The following is a 15980-nucleotide window of genomic DNA, read 5'->3' on the forward strand; positions in this document are numbered from 1 at the left end:
CCGCTAATGAACATTTGATATACAGATGAAAAATACTATTAAAGCAAATATTATAAAAAAAATATTTCTTGTCTTTTCAATAATATTATATTATATTATATATTTATATGTTATTTTTAATTTACACTAACATTTTGTACAATGCACTAAAAATATATACAATTCTAAATAAAACTATAAAATATATGAAAAAACATCGAAATAAAAGTATCATTTTTGAAATATTTATTACGCATAAAACAAATTATGTATACTTAGAATGTAAATAGAATGCATTATTGTCCTATAGTTGGCTATAAAACACCTAAAATTATTGCACTTTGTATTGAAATACGGGCCCTACTATAAACTATTAATCTAACCCATCAGCATCTATGGTCGTTAGGATGAGAAAAGCTGGGTCACATGCTGCAAGCGTTGCAGTCATATTTTCTATAGTCGTTTTCAAATTTTGAGATTACTCCAACTTTTGATTCCCGGTTGATTGTGGTTAGTAAATTATACAATATTTACAACAGCCATTCATAAAACGATAAAACTATAAAAGACACACACCACATGACAAACAATGTAGGTATAATATAGTTATGGTTTGGCTTAATATTACAATTAAATAGGTAATAACACTAATAATAGTAATAACTAACATTTCAAATCACAATTATAGGTAATAACTAATAACATTGATTATATAATAGCCTATTTTGTTTATTCAATGTTAATAGCAAACAAATAATGATAACAATAATACCATGTACCTACCTAGATATGCATTATGCACGTTTATATTACCACAGAATAAATTATTATATAGTATACATTCATTTCATATTACTTTAAAGGTAATTGATAAATCACTTACCACAATGTAAATAATTTATATAGATTTTTATAGATTATTAGCTGTACCTATATACCTACTTACTTCGTTGCCCGTAAAAAATGTATCCGTGTTAAATTATATTGCCCATACATTTATCTTGTATTCCATTAAATTTAAATTACACAAATGTTTACCTCTTTTTGCAACAGCTTTTTGTGTGACTGTTCATAACATAAGATACAAATCTGAAAAATCTGATATTCGTAGTTTTTTTTTATCGTAATTGAATGCAGCTTTCTTGAGATCGATCATCGTTCTTGATTGACTTAGTTGGCGCTTAGTTTCACGTCGCGTACTAGTGTGTCTCGCACTTCGGGTATTGCAAACTTGTAGTAATTCTTAAATTATAAGCTTATATTCGAAAGTATTCAACTCACGCAGCACATATTATATATAATATATATTATATATATTAATATATTTATATTTAAAAATAATCTAGATACCTATTTTAATATAACTTATTTTTAATCAAGTCTTACAATTTATTTATTCTTTTACATAATAATTACAATTTGTAATAAATATAATATTTTATTTTATTTTAATACTTATTATTGTATCATAAATAAATGTTCAAACATTTTTTTATTATTGAAACTAAATAATTGAATTTTTTTTTACTTTTATAATAATTCAATATAGGTAATATATTTTAATTTTAAATTCCGTTTTTCTGTACTGCTATAGTGCTATTTATATAGGTTTCATCGTGAATACCTATCTAGTATCTATACACTAGGTATACTTATAGCTGTTTAATTAATCTAACTACCATAAAATGTATTACTCAGATATACTACCAGGATTATAGTCTATAGGTTGGATTTTTAATTAGCTGAAAGGAATATACATTTTTATTTTAATATTATTTATTAATACATGATTTATAATAGACAGGGCTCCGGACTTATAGCACTTAAAATCTTTAAAATAAGTGTTTAAAAAAGCACTTAAAAACAACATTATGAGCACTCAAATAAGCATTTAAAAAACTTAAATTTGAGCAAAAATATTTAATAAAAAAAAAAAAAAACTTTATTTTTAAATGATAATGTAGGTACTAGACATAATTTGTAACTGTGCTAAAAATAATATAATTAAAGACTACAAAAAATATTGAAACAAAATGATTAGGTAAAGTTTTTAACTAAAAATTGAAAAAAAATCTTTATTCTTTATATTATAAAAAAATCAAACTTCATTTTCGAGACATTTTGCCTTATTGTTTATAGATTTTCCGAGGGTTTATCTGAAAAAACCATAAAAAACTGGAAATAAGCATATTTTTAAAAAACCGTTGAAAAAAGCAAAAAATGCTTTTTCAAATTTCATAATTTAACGTGTTTTAAAATGACATACACTTCCATAGCACTCTGCGACATTTTAAGTCAATCCATAAAAATAGGCAAATGCTTTAAGTCGGGCGAGCCCTGATAATAGATAATAATAATAATAATAATATTTTAGCTCAATCTACTTACATTACATTGACAGCTGCAGCTGCACTCGCTAGGAAAATGTCGAGCCTAGGTAATAATTACGTTTTCGTATAATCAAATGAGTAGTAGAGTACTTGTAAGTTGCATTTTTTTTTTGTTTACAAAAAGAAGTTTGTTACCGTTAATTTAGTAATTTACTGATGTAGGTATCTGCGTTTTAGTAGGTATATAATATATATTCTAAAACTTTCACGAGTTTATATGTAACAAATAAATACAAATATTAATATTATATATTTGAGCGTTTTAATGGTTTATTGAACTTTTGATACTTATTTATCAGCAGACAGCAAATTTGTCGAATCCGTTTTTATTTGCACCCAGTTTTCTATATTGGCCTTAGATATAGTTAGATATTCGACAGTAAGCCAAGACAACCGATGAATTACAGAAGAAGGACCTCCTGGCTCCTATACTTACAACAACCACAACAAGAAATATCTACTTCACCTATTTTTGGCCCTACTTGGCTACACGTGTATACTGTATGTCTGTATGTATTTAAAAAACGAACGTGTCAGGCGCCAGGCAGTTGCTACGCTAAACACGCGTCTTTTGTCTTTAGTAAGTGTTAAAGTGTTTAGTGTCTTACTGACTTACTCTCTTGTACAGAGGTACATTTAATATTACTAGTGTACTACTGTACTATAACGAGTAGAAGTCTACAACACTACAACAGTAATATTAGTAAGTACTAAGTACTAAGTACTAAGTAGTAGTAGTGTCGTACACAGTACACCTAAATCGGTATAATACTATAATAATATAATGTCATGTATTCATGTTATACATAATATTGTATAGGTAGTAGGTACTGCGCAGTAGACGTGTGCGCGTTTTTACCTATTCGGTTTCGCGCGCGTGCACCACTGCCGATTCGAATTTCCCTCCGATGTTTGGGTGTTGGCTGCACCGTCATGATGATGGGCGAGGGTCGAGGACCGGACCTCCGCTCGTCACCCTGTCTATCCAGGACGTTGTTGCGCGCATTCACCGCAACGACAACAACACTGCGGCCTCGTCCTTCAGTGGGCCCGTCCGTAACATTCTGGGTCGTCGTTTCGACTGGAAACTTTTTTTTCAAACGCGTTTTTTTTCCTTTAACATTTTTCCCGGTCGTCAACCACCGGCGTTGGTCTTTTACACATTTCTGTTGGTCCGTTGCGCACCCGCGCTTCGCGTTCCCCGGACAGACAGACGTGCGTGACCAGCCCTACGGCGGCAGCAAATCTCGTCTCGGGGGCCGGACAAATACACACGGAAGAACCTGCAGCTGTACTACGTCGTTCGAGCCGTCACCGTCACGTCGTAGGTGAGTTTCTCGAATGACAGATTATTAATCTTAAGCATAAAGGTATATTGATAATTGCTCAAACGGTGTACCGCTGTTAAGCTGTTACCATATAGGCATAAAATGGTTGTGAGGAATGTCGCAGGCGTGTATTATCGATGGTGTGATAGTGGCGTCCGTCGGTCGAGCGCGCGCATCTTGATGCCGCCGCGGGCTCAATATGGCCACCACCTGCATTGCGTACGATGGGTTCGCGCCATTTTAAGCATCTTATAATAAATTGCTGTCTTCGTTAGTAGGATAGGCGATTTTTGACTTTCAAACGGTTTTTGTTTGTCGTAAAACTTCTTCGTTCATTATCAAAGATCTGTTTTGCTCGATCGCCAAAAGATAACCGGATCAACATTTGTCAAACGAACATAAATATAATAATTTTTAAGACCTTCTTGACCGACGACTTTTTAAGTCTATAATACCCAATTCAGCCGTTTACACTGTGTTATCGCTAATGGGGTCAAAATACTTAATTGAACTCCGTAATCTCACTCGTATGTGTATTGTATAGGTAGTGGTAGATTTCATAAATAGTTAAATGCTGAACTAATCATGTCGACTTTAGGACCATAATATTATCACCAAATTGATATGAGCCTAATATAATAAGTGTTATAACATGAGTAGCATAACTTGATAATCAATATAGACCAGTGAGGGATTATAGTTTTATATGGAGTGTTGAATAAATTCAACTATCTAAAATAAAAGCCAAATCTAATATTTTTCTTTTCCTATATTGATTATGATGTTGAGGTCCAATAACAAATAAATTAATAATAGTTATATAAGTATTATTATTGTTAATATTAATAATATTGTTGATTTGATAAGAAACTGTTTTTAATTTTTTCTCTTTTAAAGTTTATTTCTACCTAAAGAAATGATTGTAAATAGTAAATGATCCCATTTCAAAACTAGGCAAGTTAGAATCATTGCTGGTTTAATAATATTGATATTAGGTATGTGTAACTAATAATCTGATGTATGTTATTTAGATTTAATGTTTTGTATTTAGGTATAAAGTATTATTAATTAGTGTGCTATCTGTAATTAATTAAATTTTATAATGTGTAGCCGTGGCGAATTAAAGGGGCGGTGGCCCTGTCCCCCCTTGACAGTTATATACAGGCTTAGGGACTTGTAGCATTTGCATACTTTTTTAAATTATTGTTAAATATAGCAGATTGCGAAATAAATTCATTTCTTGGTGCCATGATATAAGATCTAAAATTTGAATGTGCATATTTTTGCATATTTTATAGATTTTGCAGGAAAGTGATTATTTTAAAATTGTTATGCTTATTTTGCATATTTTGACAAATATTTCAAATTTCAAATTAAAAACTATAGATAATTAACTCTATTTTATACATATTTTACCCAAATTCATACCATTTTTGGAAAAGAAAGGAATAAAATTATGCGATTTATTAAAAACGGTCAAAGATGCAAAAAATAAAATTGTTAACTTAAAATGTACAAAAGGCAAAGCAGTCGTACAGTAGTTAAATTACGTTTTAGAAAAAAATCCTAATTACAAATCTTTATGAAAATTTCAAAAATTTTAAGCGGCGAAGTTGAAGATATGGAAGGTTCTGGTTTATTTTATGTATATGCTCCAATGTTGTCTGTAGATGTCGAAAGAAGTTTTTGCGTGTATAAAAATTAACTATCAAGTAATGGTTGAAGATTCAAGTTTGAAAACATCAGAAAATATCTTGTTGTGCAGTGTAATTTTCAAAGTATTATTATAAAACAAGAATATTGGATGGTAATATTTATTTTTAGGTGTATATTTTAGAGCATATTCGGCCATTTTTTTGTGTATATTTGGGTATTTTTTAGAGCTACAAGTCCCTAAGCCTAGTTATATAATATATGGAAAGCCTGAAATCAAATCTTAAATATTGTGTTTTTAAAATGATATAATATGAACAATTTTGCCCTTCCCCCCCCTCCAAAATAATCCTAGATACAATACTGTGTGTAGCACCTTTAAATATTTAGATTGCATTTTTTTTATTTTCTTAATTTATCCACATTTAAAGAAAAACAATGGACAAAAAACTTAATTTTTAATTTATGTATGTATAAAAAAGCACTACACCCATATAATATTTTTATTGTTCATGTTTCCATGTTGCAAATGTATATTCAATAAAAGCAATTGTGTATTATTAGCTTTATTACTACTTATTATAATAAAAAGTTTTGAACTCAGTTCAAATATAGGTATATTTATCAACCTCAAATGTTTTTCTTAATATTGCATTTAAAAAAAAAAACTGAATTTCATATTAAATACTTACATAGTATATATTTGTTCCCTTATTAAATTAAATAAATACAATTATTATAGATAATGAATTTTCCTTAATATTTATCAATTATAATAACAAGCAACTGATGATAAGTTGTATTATATAATAGTCCCGATAATAGTATTTAATGTAATGTTTTTTAAAGTACTAAATTAATATTGTATTGTATTGTGTATAATTAAGATTCATTACACTTATAAAGGACACATTTTGGCATCTGCTATTTTATTATTCCAAAGTCCCAAATAGTTTTGTTATCTAATCTCAATATTATTGACATTGTTTTGTTTAAAATATACTGTTTAATATGGGTTTTGATTATATGAAATTCTTTTATGAGTACTAAAATGCCTTTGTTATTCAATAACAATAAATAAATGGTCTAAAAAGTTAAAATTATATGTTAAACTGATTTGACTATTTTTAATAATACTAATTAGGTAATAATATATATAAGATTGCATAAATTATGTAAATCAGGTTATTGTTTACAATTTATTTGTAATTATTCAGGTATCTATTATTGATTTGATTATTGTCTTAATTGAATCTAAAAATATATTATTTATAATACTGTTCATTTTAAAATATGTATTAATTTTGTAATTACTTATTAAATTATTTTTATGAATAAGTAATTGAAACAGTTTATGTTATTTTTTTATTAATTTACTTTTATTTATTCTATAGTTCATTCAATCATTTTTTTTAAGTTTATTGAGTAATTTTATCTGTTAAAAATTTTTGTTATAATATTATATCTATTAATCCAACTATAGATCATAAAATAATAAGCGATAATAAGTTTAATAATACAATTTGTTAAAAATACATAATATCTATATTATGAATATTGGATTACTTAAAATTTATAGGCGTGGATTCCAGTTAAAATATTCGAAGAAATTTTACTTAAATGGTATTCTTATCTTCTAGTTTTAGTAAATACAATATCTATACATTTAAAAACAAGCTAGTATTAATATACAATGTTGATCTGGTTCATATTTGATCTCACGAAATGGTTTTAAATATAGCATAGTATATTAGGTATACACAATATTTTGTTTAATATTTAAATATTTATATCAGTGGTCTTCACCCAGTGGGTCGCGATCCATTTTTGGGCTGTGTAAGCCTTAACATTGGGTAGTGACAAGTCTTATTTTTATTTTATTATATTTTTTTGTATGAATTCTATATATTTTAAATTAATAATGATGGAATATTCTACCTACTAAAATGTTATTTTTATTTATTCAGTTATAATAGTAGTACTATAGAACATTAAGAAATTTTAGATTATTTTATTGTTTTTCTACAAATCGAATGTGGGTTGCGAAAAATTTAGGCTAAAAATGGTCACGGGTCCAAAAGGTTGAAAGACCCCACTGATCTATATAATATTTAGTATATTTTTTAAGTTGTAATTGAAGGTCTTAGGATAATTGAGTAGGTTGTAGGTACCCATTACTATTATGTTTTGACATTTTACTTACTATTATTTAATAATTCTATATATTGAAGTACTCGATTTTTGTTTTCTATAATATTATTTATTATTTTTCTAATATTTATTGAAAACTTAACTATATAGGTATATATTATAATTTATACATTTATAAATAATAATTTATTATTCCAATATTAAATTAATTGATATGTATATATTTATGTTTACATATTATTTTTATTATATATTTACATAACATAGAATCGCAACACTATAACAATTATAAGTTTTCAATCTAAATTATATATTTACTTATCTTGTTAGTAAAACTATTTTTTTATTATTTTAAGTATTCCTATCAAGCCTCCTGAACGTTCATTAAATAGGAAGACAGAGAAAACGATTGAAAAAAAATGAATTCCAATACAGCTTACTAATAACTGCTGTTTGCTGCATGCAGCAACAACAACAGAATTGTAAAATGTAAGTACTTTCAACCCTTTTTATTTTTTCTAGTCTATTATTATTTTTATAAAATCATCTTTCAATATTGATGCCAAAAATATGTTTAATTCATATGACTATAAAACCATTAATGATTTAGTAGGTAATGGCTGTATAATATTTAAATATTTTATGCATGTAATATCAGTTGTTAATATAAGATATCAGGTATCATTTTAAAGAATATATGTATACATGTGGACATTTCTATTTGCAACTAACTTAAAAGAGTTCTAAAAACACACTTGTGCAAATACGTTTTTAGGTTTGGTTTTGGCATGGATGTATGTTTGGCATTAATTTTGATTGCACTAAGTTTAAACATATGCTAAGTCTAAATGTTTTAATTAAATTAACCATTGTTCTAATTAACATAGTATTAAAAATTGAATTTTTATCGAAATTAAATTATTACAATATCTTTGTTTTTATGGTTTCTATCTTATTAATTGTTATTTAGTATAGTTTTATTGAATTTAGATTAATAATATTAATATTTTTTAAATCAAATTTAAATTGTATGAAGAAATTACAATTTTATTATTTATAAAAAAAACCTATATTATGACATTATGTATTGTATTAATGAAGTAAATTATTAATAATTAATAAGCATTATGGTTGTATTTATGTCTGGTGGCAATACTGGCACAATGAACACCATAAAACAAAAAGTTGTGAAGATATTTTGTTACAATTTTGAGTTACCATATATTAAAAAAATGTTTATTTTTATTATTTTACTCTTTCTTTTTAAAGTTTAAATTCAAGTGGTGTTTTGAGCCCATTTTTGTTTTAGTCTATTTGTTGAAAATGTAATAAACTAAAATTAAAATTTTAAATAATAAAGGCAATAAATTTATGTTTAATTACATTTCGACAGATAAAAAATAGATTGTAATTGTTATTAACAATAGATATTATATAAAAATTTAATTGGGTCGGTTAGTACTGAGATGAATGAAAATATTTTATATGTTTATTGTTGTGCCTACTGCTTAAAATTGTCAATACATAGTAAATTCAATTATGAGCATAGAGCAATATAATATGTAGCAAAAAACCAAGTAATATACAATTGTTTAGGATTTATTCATTTTATTCAAAAAAACTTTCCTTACAATAACTAATAATCAATGTAATATTAGTTTTGATTCCTAAAATAAAACTATTTATTATTGACCAGATTTGATTCATGCCATTCTGCAACTGAAACCGGTGTCTGCGCTTAGGGGAAGGGTCAGAACTGGTAGGAGTATAGAAAAGTATAGAACTACTAATCTATTATTATTGTAGTATAAAGAAAATCTATGTATTTAATAGTGAAAAAACCAATACAGGGTTCAAAATTTAATATATCCTTTATAAATTCCTTTAATTGTTCCACATCCTATAATAAAATACAATTAGTTAATTGAAAAAATGAATTTTTTTTTTAATAATTTGATGTGAGTGCCAAAGAAAAATATAATCTATATTTCAGAAGTAAATGCATTTGGCTAGACTTACGTTTATTTAAATAAATGTAGATACTATAAATATTTAAATCTTTATTTTATTTTTTAGCTCTAGTTAAACAAAAAGATTTAAATCAACAATTAATAAAATATTTCATTATTATACTTAAAATGTTTACTTATATAAATTTAACTATTATTAATTAAAAAAATAATGATATAGAAAGAATCTAACTGTATGATATATTTTCTTTTATTTAAATTGTCAATAATATGTTTTGCTTATAAGTAGTATCTGCTTTATTTAATTAATTACTATTTTCAAAATTTAAACATTTTATTAATTAATTAATTTTATATTTAAAATATTTTCCTAGTATAATAATTATTAATATTTTTTTTCAGCCAAAGAAAACCAAAAATGCTTTACTAAGTATCTGTCCCCTCTTAAAGAAGATGGGATATTCAACAACTACATACTCATCAGCTCAATAAATAACCCTTTTTGGCTGTTTTGTACTTTTTTTTTATTTAGTATAACTTACAACTTAAATTTTTTATTCACATTCAATATATTTTAAATTACAATACATTTTAATTGAAAACTGAAATTTTAAGGTAAATTAATTTAAATAAACTGGTAAATTATTATTGATTGTACCTTTAATATATTAAAAAAATTGCAGTCATCAAAACATCAAAAGTATGTCCCACAGTCATTTTTTAACCAAAGAAAACTTTCCCAGCTTTTGCAAAAAGTTGTCCGAACTTGAGTGGACAATGGATTCTACATGTACAGAAAAACCCGAATCTTCGTCTCCTGCCTATTCTTTTCTGCCAACAGCCCGAAATGTACCCAAAAGTGATTATCATCCTAAAGAATCTTACCAGCGTTTCTTAATTGATTCTAATGAAGACAATACTTTAATTGAAAAATATCTAAAACAAGAATGTGACACTTATAAGTTATTCGGGGGTCCACCAATTAATCCGTTATTTACTGATGAAGGACGTGGTTCTAGTATTGAAGATTCTCCAAAATCTTTTTCATATTTTTCAAAAACCAATTGCTCTTACATGGATAAAAGTATTTGGGCACAAGATTCTGGTAATGATAGCTGGCCTGATGCATTTTTGCCATTGGATATTAAAGAAGAAACCACATGGAAAGAATTGAATACTGAAACCAAAAAGGAGCCTATGTCATGGGCAGTAATACAGCGTCCAGCGAAAGAAGATAAATTCAAGCCCATAAATCAATTGGTTGATGCTGGTGCAGCAATTTTTCCAGATGGCTCACAATTTGAAATTGATTTATCGTATGAAGCATTTGATGCTGTTGAAGTTGAAGGGAAATTATACATTGGTAAAGATGAATTTAGGCGTACAGATGATGGATTGTTGTATAAAGTCTGTAACCAAGATAAAGGTAAATTATTGTTTTATTCTCAGTAGGTTATAAATAAAAGTATATTCTACAATGAAAGATAAATTTAATTTAGGTACTCAAACGGACAATTGGGATGATGATGAAACTGTTTTGGTGACACGTACTGCTAGACGACATTACCATTTTCCAATATTCCAGAATTGGCATACATCTCAATCAGGCGATAACCAAGATTTGCTGAGTGATTTTTTTAATCCACAGCGTGCACGTGAAGTTAGAGGTGACATGGATGATAGACCTCAAATGGTAGATATGCTTCGTAACATTATGGGTATGCAACATATATGGGATAAGCCAACTATGTACAATGAAATTGATGCTTATCCAGAACAAAATTTGTACATACCAACAACATGTAATGAACTGGCTGCTACCTACACAATGTAAGATTTAATAATTATATTCTATGTGTAATTATATAAAAATTATTGGTTTTTATTATTAGATTGCAGTCAGACAGTGGTTCAGAAAGTTCAGATGATATAGATAATAATTGTGGTACTTTATTCCGTAATTCGCGAACTTAAAGAGGCATTATTGATTTTGGAATTTGCAAGATTAAATCAACACTGTAATATTTGTTTTGCCGTGCACCGTTTATGTTTTTTGTCGAGACATGTTAGACTCATTAAGGTTAGGTTATACATATTTTTCTTTGGGACAAAAAACTATAATATTTTACATTTATATGACCTATAACATATAGTTTTGGTCAATAAGTTATTTGTTTAAAATTGTATTTAAAAACAAAATAAAAAAAAAGAACAAAACGTCAAAAACCCTTAAAAAAAAATATATATATATATATATTAAAAATAAACATACATTAATATATATTTATATCTAATGGATAGACCTAAGGCTCTAAAATATTATCATATGGGTAATTTTCTTAGGTTAAAGAAATTATCCCATTTAAATAATTTGCTTTGATTAATGAAGTATTTTTTTTATGTGTTCAAAACTGTCAAGACATTTTAAGAATTTATCATTTTATTAGCCCGATGTTAGCAATATTTTGTAATTTATCAATTTTATTTTGAAGAAAAAAGATAATAAAATACTAAATTGGTGAACTACCCAAAAGTCGAATCTAACAAAATTATTATCAAGATATCAAGAGTTAGGTTAGGTGTCTATGAGCAAAGTACATACTCAACTCAAAAGTGAGGAACTGGACAAATTTCTCTGGATTTTTTTTATGTGAGAATATTTTGGTGAATTCAATGTATTTTAAAATTACTTAATGTTTCAAGTTGTATACCTTATTTGATCTAAATCATACATCAAATTATTTTAAATTGATAAATATTGTGGGTTACATAATGTTTTAAAAAATGTATTTATTCTTGAAATTCATAACTAATCACCATTGTATAAAAATAATTTTTCTTTTAAATCCTGGTCATAAGTTTGTCCAGTTCAGTTAGAAGATATCAAAAAGACGGGTCCTGATTTTTTTTAAATATGGCGCCCGAAAATTTACTTTACATTTATATATATAATTGTATATATATGAATGTATTTTTTAGTTTAAAGTGAAATAAAAGTTATTTTTTCTAATAAAACAGTCCGAAAACCGTTTTCGGCCCTGATTTTTAATAAAAAAGCGCCTAGAGTTTTATTTAACACTAACCAATTTTTTTTTTAAATATTATTTTTATTTATTACATACAGTTAACGGAAGTGCCTTTTAGAAACACATAAAAAATTTGAATTTTTCATTGTTTATAGGGGGTAAATGACTGAATCAATCGCTCTTTTGTTTATCGGTTATTAGAAAAAATAATTAAAGCCGATAAATACACGAATGAAATATTTATATTTATCAAAAGATGCGCACCCCTTTTCAATTATTATTTATGTATGTGTTAAAATTCATGTACGCCAAGACCCATATAATATACATAAATAATTTATTTTTATTGCTTTTGTATGTATGTGTGTGTGTATATGTATATATATACATATATACATATATACATATATAACTTTTTTATGAGGCCAAAGGAATATTTTTTTTGTGCATTTGTTTTGTTAAAGTTGTTATTTATTTTAAAATATTTTTTTTTACATTTCGCAAGAGATGGAGCACAAAAATACAAAATTATTAAAAAATTGATTTTGTTATTTTATATTCTACCTTGATTTGTCTTGACAGTTTAGAACAAATATTATGTTAATCAAGTTTGAATGAATCTATATAGTATATAAAAAAAAATACCTAAGAGGTTGTAAGATCTTTTTAGATAATTGATAATTACTAATTTATGTATATATATATAAAATATATATACAAAATGTAGGTTCATATTTTAGTTTGTGAATTTAAAGAGTTTTTATTTCAAAAAGAATTATGTTACATTTTGTTAGGGCATTAAAAAGAAATAAGACAAAATATAATCACAATTTATAGAGGATTAATGCATATTATGTATGTTTTTTTTTTTTTATTTTCAACTTGTAAACTATTGAATTATTTAATTTGAATGACACAGTTCAAGTATTCTAAAGTTAGGAGCTACATAGATTATAATTTAAAAACTGTGAATTGAAACTTTCTTTTTAATCAGATAAATTATATTATTATATTATATCTCAGTCGTCCCTCAGAAGCCTAGGTTCTTTTTTAGGTAGCTCGTGTAAAACACCGATTTCTATGTGAATGTATTGACTTAATACTGTATTGTAAAAATGATTAAGTGATTCAATTTTGCTGTCCAAATTGAAAATAAATAACATTTTTTAAATTTATATTCTTATTTTAATTTTATAAATGACTTCTATTTGGTTTACATTAGGAATATCATCATTTTATTAAATGTTGAATGACATCATTTTTTTTATTCTAATCAGCGGAATATAATTATTTTTATTTAGTTCCAATGTTGGATGTAAAGTAATATAATGTAATATTATATTATATCAGCATTAAATTCTAAAATGTAATATTTTAATCATAATACAAACATTATATCTATTTAAAAAATAGTTATTAAAATGTTTTAATAAACAAATCACTTATAATTTCAAAGTGTAGGTTCAAAATCTATATTAAATATCTAAAGATTGTTGTTTCAAATTAATTATAAAAAAAAATTCATTTGTAAAAGGTTAAAATGTATAGTGAAAAACATTACACTTTATGAATATTTTGCATTCAATTTTTTTTTTTTTTTATTTAACAAATATTGTAAGTATAAAGTTAAATTCATTTAGTAAAATAATTTATTTTTATTTTTATTTGTTGTTTAATAATTAATGTTATCATATTGTAAATTATTTATCAGTTGGCAAATTTTGTTAAAATAGTTCATACCAGTTCTTGTAGTAAAGATATAAAACACAAAATTAATTGTGATTTCAAATAAAATAGTTTTTAACATCTATTACACAGCACAGGATAAATTCCTTGGTCAATTCCTTTTACAATTATAATTTCTAAAATATAATATTCAAAAATGTTTTGCTAAAAGGAATATACAAGTTAAATTGACCTAATATTATATTATACTACAATAATGAAAATATAATCTTTATATAATATACATTTTAAATATTCTGTATAAAATATCTAGTCCAAAACATAAAATTATATTATAATTTAATTTAATTTCATAAAAAAAAAAAAAGTAATAGAAACTAATTTAATATAATTTCCCCATTTTTAATATTATAATATGTGTACAGTTAAATTACAAAACTTGTAGGAGGTTTTAACATTAAAATCAAACAATTAATTTTTAATTTTAGAATATAAAAAATTATATTGTAATTATCTAACAACCTAATTCATGAATAAATTATAGAATATATTATATTATGATATATTACATATATTCAAATATAACTACCCCTTGTCCACTTGAATTGATATTTGATATGTGATCTATGTCTTCGCCCATATTTGTTTTATTTGGTTATCTCAATTTTTTTTTTCATTATAAAGTAATATTTCTTTTTTATTATTTTACATGTGTTAATAATATTATATTACATAAAAATAATATTTTTGTCAAATTAGATACATTTTTATTTTATGTGTATTTGATGGATAAATAGCATTTTTCATGGAATATAAATATTTTAAAATGAAATTGATAATTACAATTTTGATTTTAATATAGTATTAATAGTTATGATGTAATCGGTTTTTACGAATACAATTTAGTTATTTTAATTTTACACTCAATATGTAATATTTATTTTTAAATTTTCATAGTAAATTTTATTAATATTAATATTGTATGTATGTATAAAACATTTAATATAATATATTTTACTTTATATTATGTATAATGTTTGTTGGTCGGACTATGGATACAAGATAATTGAAAATGTTTGTCAAAATATTTTTGCGGTGTAAACAAAAAATGATTTAATAAAGTAACTTTGAACAGAGTATTATTATTTATGTTAATATTTATTATATTAGTAGACCCTTTTAGTTCTCTTTGTGGCCAGTCGCCAGTATCTGATAGGTTGACAGGATGTTAGTATGGATACAGCCAAGTTAACTGGAATTGCTTACTATGAATTATGATATTATCGAGTGATTCTGAATCAACTATCCTATAGTTAAAATTAAAATATATTTGAGTTGTGAAAAATGTCATTCTGTAGACTGTAGAGGACACACTAAATATCATGTTGCAATTTACGACTTGATATTTCTTTACAAGTGAGTGTTATTTTGATATAAAAGCTTATTTTTTTAAATTTAACAATGGGTTAGGGATTTTTTAATGAATTTAAAATATACTTATTGTTTCTTTATAATATTTAAAAACCTTAAAAATAGTTATTTATAAATGTCATGTTTAGGTATAAGCATTTCATATTTAATAACACGACAATACGTAAACAGATTTACTTGGAATCTTTCTTACCTACGTTGTTTGTAAAATAAATAAATAGGTAGGTAATATAATATGTAAATTTTTGTCAGCATTATTGATTAATTGTTTTTAAATTGTCAAAATAATATAACCGATTACCAACACATTTGAAAAATGGGGACGGGAGCAGATTGTGTCCTAAGGAATATTCCCACATTATTTTT

The 15980-nt window shown here is 25.3% G+C and overlaps 1 protein-coding gene across 1 annotated transcript; it reads left to right on the top strand.

The window, feature by feature from the left end:
• The first annotated feature begins 3365 nt into the window (after positions 1 to 3365).
• On the top strand, positions 3366 to 15322 carry LOC132929365 (uncharacterized). Its single transcript, XM_060994682.1, has 6 exons — positions 3366 to 3697; positions 7858 to 7990; positions 9874 to 10086; positions 10155 to 10897; positions 10971 to 11301; positions 11364 to 15322. Exons 4-6 carry the CDS (start codon positions 10174 to 10176, stop codon positions 11443 to 11445), a joined length of 1137 nt encoding a protein of 378 aa, XP_060850665.1. The 5' UTR covers positions 3366 to 3697; positions 7858 to 7990; positions 9874 to 10086; positions 10155 to 10173; the 3' UTR covers positions 11446 to 15322.
• Positions 15323 to 15980: the final 658 nt, after the last annotated feature.

Source organism: Rhopalosiphum padi, chromosome 4 (assembly GCF_020882245.1).
Source record: "Rhopalosiphum padi isolate XX-2018 chromosome 4, ASM2088224v1, whole genome shotgun sequence".
In the NCBI taxonomy this organism is placed as follows: Eukaryota; Metazoa; Arthropoda; class Insecta; order Hemiptera; family Aphididae; genus Rhopalosiphum; species Rhopalosiphum padi.

Bases quoted from the DNA above. Each gene is read 5' to 3' on its own strand.
- LOC132929365 (XM_060994682.1), top strand. From the start codon at position 10,174: ATGTCCCACAGTCATTTTTTAACCAAAGAAAACTTTCCCAGCTTTTGC. The intron at 10,898-10,970 runs GTAAATTATTGT...AATTTAATTTAG, and splicing joins AGTCTGTAACCAAGATAAAG to GTACTCAAACGGACAATTGG. The intron at 11,302-11,363 runs GTAAGATTTAAT...TTTTATTATTAG, and splicing joins CTGGCTGCTACCTACACAAT to ATTGCAGTCAGACAGTGGTT.